The following is a 6000-nucleotide window of genomic DNA, read 5'->3' on the forward strand; positions in this document are numbered from 1 at the left end:
CCTGCTCTCTCCATTCTCGGTCTTCATTGACCCACAGGTTGTACAGAAATGTGCTTCCTGGTCTTCAGACGTCAGGTGGTTTCTAGCTGTTTTAAAGGCTGACGAGCCACTGCACTGGCGCACACCTGTGATCCCAGCTTCCAGACCAGCCCGGGCAAGTCTGCATAGACTTGTCTTAAAATAAAGAACAACAAGGACCATGGATGTGTCTCAGTGATAGAGATCCCTGGTCTCAATCCCCAGCACCTAGAAACCCTGCCCATTGCCTGTTGGCTGGGCAACTGGCCAGGATGTGCCTGGATGGTGGGGGAAGCCTTCAGGGCCATGTCATGAGCACTGGAAGCGTGAGCTTTCTGTAGCTGGTGGGGTCAGCTGGCCCAGACCCCACAGATGTCCATGTTGTCTGCCTCCTGCTGCAGCTGGCACCCCTGTCAGAGAGGTGGGGTCCCTGCCCAGGGTGGGATCCGTCTTCCTTGTCACTATGTCTGAGGGCAGGCTCGGAGGCAGGGGGTGGGCCCCACGGCCTGGCCCTGGTGAGCGGGACCTTTTGTCCTTGAGGCCTCTGCACACTTCCCCTCAGCCCTGCCTCTGCAGCCCTCAGTCCTCAGGGTGGAGTCTGCTGGAGACCATGCCTGAAGATGTTTGCCCATCCAGGTGGCCAGACGCTGTCCCTGAGAGCTCGGGGCTGATTGGTGTGCTGGGAGGGGGCTTGGGCTACTCTCACCCTCCTCGGCCTCCTCGGCCTCCTCCATGTCCCTCGTTGCCTCCTCCAGCTTGTGACCCTCTGGTCGGTGCCTCTGTGCACCTTCCCTTTACTGGTGAGGCTGTGCACTGCCAGACACTCGGTGCTGATGCTTGGTGGAGTCCTCGCGCGGTAGGCATCTGGTGGGCGTCCCAGCTGGCAGGCTGGGGGCATCCGTGCTGTTGTCCCACGACAGCAAAGTGGGGTCCTTGGCCAGACCACAGTGCCCTGCACTGACTGTCCATCAGTGAACATCGAGAAGGCAACTGTGTCCCTCTCCTGACCTCTCCTGCACCTGTGGGCACCCAGATCCCTCTCTGTGTGTGTCCATCTCCTCTTTCTGCATCTGGACTCATGCACAGCTTCTCTGGTTCTGCATCTGAGGACCACTGGTGGGCACCCTGTGACTAGGCCTTCCCTCTGGTTCACCCCCTGGTCCCTCCCTGGTCCCTCCCTCTGGTTCACCCCCTGGTCCCTCCCTGGTCCCTCCCTCTGGTTCACCCCCTGGTCCCTCCCTCTGGTTTACACCCTGGTCCCTCCCTGGTCCCTCTCCTCTGGTTCACCCCCTGGTCCCTCCCTCTGGGTCACCCCCTGGTCCCTCCCTCTGGTTCACCCCCTGGTCCCTCCCTGGTCCCTCCCTCTGGTTCACCCCCTGGTCCCTCCCTGGTCCCTCCCTCTGGTTCACCCCCTGGTCCCTCCCTGGTCCCTCCCTCTGGTTCACCCCCTGGTCCCTCCCTGGTCCCTCTCCTCTGGTTCACCCCCTGGTCCCTCCCTCTGGTTCACCCCCTGGTCCCTCCCTGGTCCCTCCCTCTGGTTCACCCCCTGGTCCCTCCCTGGTCCCTCCCTCTGGTTCACCCCCTGGTCTCTCCCTGGTCCCTCTCCTCTGGTTCACCCCCTGGTCTCTCCCTGGTCCCTCCCTCTGGTTCACCCCCTGGTCTCTCCCTGGTCCCTCTCCTCTGGTTCACCCCCTGGTCTCTCCCTGGTCCCTCCCTCTGGTTCACCCCCTGGTCCCTCCCTGGTCCCTCCCTCTGGTTCACCCCCTGGTCCCTCCCTCTGGTTCACCCCCTGGTCCCTCCCTGGTCCCTCCCTCTGGTTCACCCCCTGGTCTCTCCCTGGTCCCTCTCCTCTGGTTCACCCCCTGGTCTCTCCCTGGTCCCTCTCCTCTGGTTCACCCCCTGGTCCCTCTCCTCTGGTTCACCCCCTGGTCCCTCCCTGGTCCCTCCCTCTGGTTCACCCCCTGGTCCCTCCCTGGTCCCTCCCTCTGGTTCACCCCCTGGTCCCTCCCTGGTCCCTCTCCTCTGGTTCACCCCCTGGTCCCTCCCTCTGGTTCACCCCCTAGTCCTTCCCTGGTCCCTCCCTCTGGTTTCCACCCTGGTCCCTCCCTGGTCCCTCCCTCTGGTTCACCCCCTGGTCCCTCCCTGGTCCCTCCCTCTGGTTCACCCCCTGGTCCCTCCCTGGTCCCTCCCTCTGGTTCACCCCCTGGTCCCTCCCTGGTCCCTCCCTCTGGTTCACCCCCTGGTCTCTCCCTGGTCCCTCTCCTCTGGTTCACCCCCTGGTCTCTCCCTGGTCCCTCCCTCTGGTTCACCCCCTGGTCTCTCCCTGGTCCCTCTCCTCTGGTTCACCCCCTGGTCCCTCCCTGGTCCCTCCCTCTGGTTCACCCCCTGGTCCCTCCCTCTGGTTCACCCCCTGGTCCCTCCCTGGTCCCTCCCTCTGGTTCACCCCCTGGTCTCTCCCTGGTCCCTCTCCTCTGGTTCACCCCCTGGTCTCTCCCTGGTCCCTCCCTCTGGTTCACCCCCTGGTCCCTCCCTGGTCCCTCCCTCTGGTTCACCCCCTGGTCCCTCCCTGGTCCCTCCCTCTGGTTCACCCCCTGGTCCCTCCCTGGTCCTTCCCTCTGGTTCACCCCCTGGTCCCTCCCTCTGGTTCACCCCCTGGTCCCTCCCTCTGGTTTACACCCTGGTCCTTCCCTGGTCCCTCCCTCTGGTTCACCCCCTGGTCCCTCCCTGGTCCTTCCCTCTGGTTCACCCCCTGGTCTCTCCCTCTGGTTTACACCCTGGTCCTTCCCTGGTCCCTCCCTCTGGTTCACCCCCTGGTCCCTCCCTCTGGTCTGTCCTCTGGTCCCTTTCCTCATCCCTCTCCTCTACTTCATCCTGTGGTCCCTTCCCACTGGCCGTCTCTGTCAGGAGCATTCATTTCTGCCTTTTGAGCCCTGGGTCTTGGTGTCTCTGCCCCATCCTTCTTGAGGTTGGTTGTTGGACCTCCCTCACCTCTTGCGCTGGTTGCAGCCTCGCTGTGTCTGGGCCTTGACCCCGTCTGGTGGAGAGCTCGGATTCTCCTACCAGGGTGCCTTCCCTGGGCTCCTGTTAGGCCACGTGGTGAGCCTGTGACAGCAGTGGTGTGTGGCCTCTTGCTGCTGATTTCCCAGTGCACTCTGCTGGCCCTGCTAGGGCCGCTGGCCCACGGCCTTCCACAGTGTCAGGAGCTACTCAGCTGTGTTCCTCTGGCTCCAGAATCTGCCCAGGTCTCCCACCTCCTGCCTCTCCTGCGGATCCCTGACTCCTTGAGTCCAGAAGCTCTTTGATTTTTTCTGCTGCCCAGCCTGTGCTGGGCTCTTGGGAGAGACTCTGGGCATCCAGGCCTTTCCCTGGTCCTCTGGGGGCTGTGTGGCTTGTTGACCGGTTCTGCGCGGTGGCATTCTGTCCTGGCTCAGCTCAAGAGTGGTCAAGTTTCCTCTGTGGGAACCAGCTGCCCCGGCGGCTGGGGCAGTGCTGTGGGGGTGGGCAGTGCCCTGGAGCCCCTCCTGTCCCCTGGCTCAGCTTGGGTCCTGGGACCACCGGCTCCTGTGGGTGTCTTCTTCCCTGCCCACCCCAGGCCTCGCCCTGGGCTCCCCAATGCGGCTGCTCTCAGTGGCCTTCACCCCAGATGCACCTGTGGGGCGCGGTCCCCGTTGAGCTGCCCAGCAGGCTGGAGGAGGAAGAGTGTCCTCCGGCCCAGGCCCTCGGTAGACTTGGTGGACTGCGACAAGCGTGCCCAGGAGGATTGTTCCTCTGCGCCCTGAGCACGTGCCTCAGATGCCCACCTTGCCCCACAGGCCTCCCGGCAGCAGCAGTGCAGAGGCCACACCCAGCACTCTGCTTTCCTGAGGGCAGGTCTTGCAGAGGGAGGCAGTGAGCACCTCCTGGCCTCCCGCCCCGGGGTGGTCAGGGTCCTCAACCCCTGCTGGGTCATCTACCTGCACCTGAGTCTGACAGGCCCCCTGGTCCCTCCTGCCATCTGCGAGCATCAAGTCTGGTTGTGGTGTACAGGCTGAATCCCCCTGGGCTGGGTAGCTCTGCTATGACTTTGTGTCCCCTGTGTCATGCCTGGTTCCATCTGTGACTTGTCATTGCTGTGTCCTGTTGCCCCTTGCCCTGGCCAGGCTGTCCCCACCTGCCCATCCCCAGTTCTGGTGGCCCAGGCCTCTGTGGCTCCTGCCACTGACAGGGCTGAGCTTGCCTGTGCTCAGGGTGTCCCCACCGTGAAGCCAAGATCAAGGCTCGATCCTGGGGTCCCAGCTGGGGGCCAAGCTGGGCAGTGGAATGTCGAGCACAGGAGCCGGTGCTGGCCCCGCTGGGACGACCAGGTGGAGCTGCCTGCCCCTCCACTGTGGTCAGGCCCTGGGGGTGCAACCCTGAGGTCCCAGCCCAAGGCTGTCAGGGTCAGCATGGAAGCACTGGATGGGACTAGTGGACACTTGTGTCTGGAGATGGGAACCCTGGACTGACCACCTTAGGGGTGACCACATAGGTGGAAGGAGCATGGAGGTCAGTGGGGTGGTGGTCAGGGAAGACAAGAGAAGCCACGGAAGCCCAGGACACAATGACCGCCTTGTCACCACAGAACCAGGACAGCAGGCCCTCTCCCAGGCGGCCAGTGGCAGGAGGGGCATACTGGGGCTCTAGGGGAGGGCTCTTTGGGCACTGCCTGGGTCCCCTGTCCAGCCTGATCACATGCATTGTCCCCAGGGGATGGCAACCTTCACCTGAATGTGACGGCGGAGGCCTTCAGTGCAGTGCTGCTGGACGCCCTGGAGCCCTATGTGTATGCCTGGACGGCAGGGCGGCGGGGCAGCATCAGTGCCGAGCACGGCCTGGGCTTCAGGAAGAGGGACGCCCTTGGTCACAGCAAGCCGCCTGCTGCTGTGCAGCTCATGTGGCAGGTCAAGGCCCTGCTGGACCCCAGGGGCATCCTGAACCCCTACAAGACACTGCCCGCCCGGGCCTGATGGGGCCTCCATGGCGGCACGCAGCGCTGGGGTCAGTCTGCAGTCTTGCAGCCCTCAGCACCAGGGGCAGGCAAGGTGACCTGTCCCCTGCTGGAGAGACCAGGACCAACACTGGGTCGAGGGTGTGGGCCCTGGGCAGGCCTCTCCTGGACACTGCCGCCCTGTGGGGCTGTGGTAGAGGGGTCCCCACCCCACAGTCGGGTCTCACTGGTTCCACTTGGTCAGCCCAGCCCTTGGGAAGAGGCCTATGGGCAGGGAGCCATGCTACCACCATGACCTGGAGTGATGGGTGGAGGGACCCGGCCGCCAGGCGAGCAGCCTGGGCCTGGTGACCTGGTCGTCCCCCTTTTCTCGAAGGCCTCAGGCTGGAGATGCCCACAGCTCTGGTTCTGCTGCTTCAGGGAGCGTCAGAGCTGCCAGAGGGGCCCTGGCACAGAGGTGCCTGTGCCACAGGAGGCTGCCCACGCTTACTCCTCTGCAGCCAGAGGCTTGAGCCGGGCTCCCTGGGCACCCTGTTGACCTGAGGCCCCTGGGCAGTCTGGGAGGTCGGGCACATTTTCTTCTGTCCATTGTGAATTTCCAGTAAAAAGTGGAATGACCCCTACCTTTCTGGTTCTGTCATGGAATGTACATGGCACCACCTGGGTGTCAGGGGCAGTGGGACCCCAGGACCCCACTCGGCCAGCTATCAGGAGTGGCTGTCCACTGTGCCCCAGTGTCCACTCCTGTGGGACCTGAGCTGGGGGCTGGGTAGAAAGGGTCCTCATGTGACTCTCGCAGTGGGCCCAAGTGAGCTGGATCTGAGGGCCCCTCCTCTGACCCAAGGGGGTCCAGGCACTGGGAGAGGCTGTTCTAAGGAGGACACACCCTGCTGCCCCTCAGAGGCCTCCTCCCTGGCCAGGGTCCTCTGGTCATGGACCCTCCATGTTCTGGCATAGGTGGGTGTCCTCTCTGGTCTTGGGTCCAGCACACCAATCAGGGGGCAATTTGAAGCCCT

At 63.9% G+C, this 6000-nt stretch overlaps 1 protein-coding gene across 2 annotated transcripts in view; it reads left to right on the top strand.

Annotated features, from left to right (window-relative positions):
- Nucleotides 1–5197, top strand: part of D2HGDH (D-2-hydroxyglutarate dehydrogenase) — a 28254-nt gene extending 23057 nt beyond the window's left edge. For both annotated transcript variants that reach the window (XM_079133960.1, XM_079133961.1), the window contains exon 10: nucleotides 4744–5197. In XM_079133960.1, the coding sequence (XP_078990086.1) occupies nucleotides 4744–5003 (260 nt within the window). In that variant the 3' untranslated portion in view covers nucleotides 5004–5197. The remainder of the gene's footprint in view (nucleotides 1–4743) is intronic.
- The last annotated feature ends 803 nt before the right edge of the window (nucleotides 5198–6000 follow it).

The sequence above is a fragment of the Sciurus vulgaris genome (assembly GCF_902686455.1).
Source record: "Sciurus vulgaris genome assembly, chromosome: 3".
NCBI classification, from domain to species: domain Eukaryota; kingdom Metazoa; phylum Chordata; class Mammalia; order Rodentia; family Sciuridae; genus Sciurus; species Sciurus vulgaris.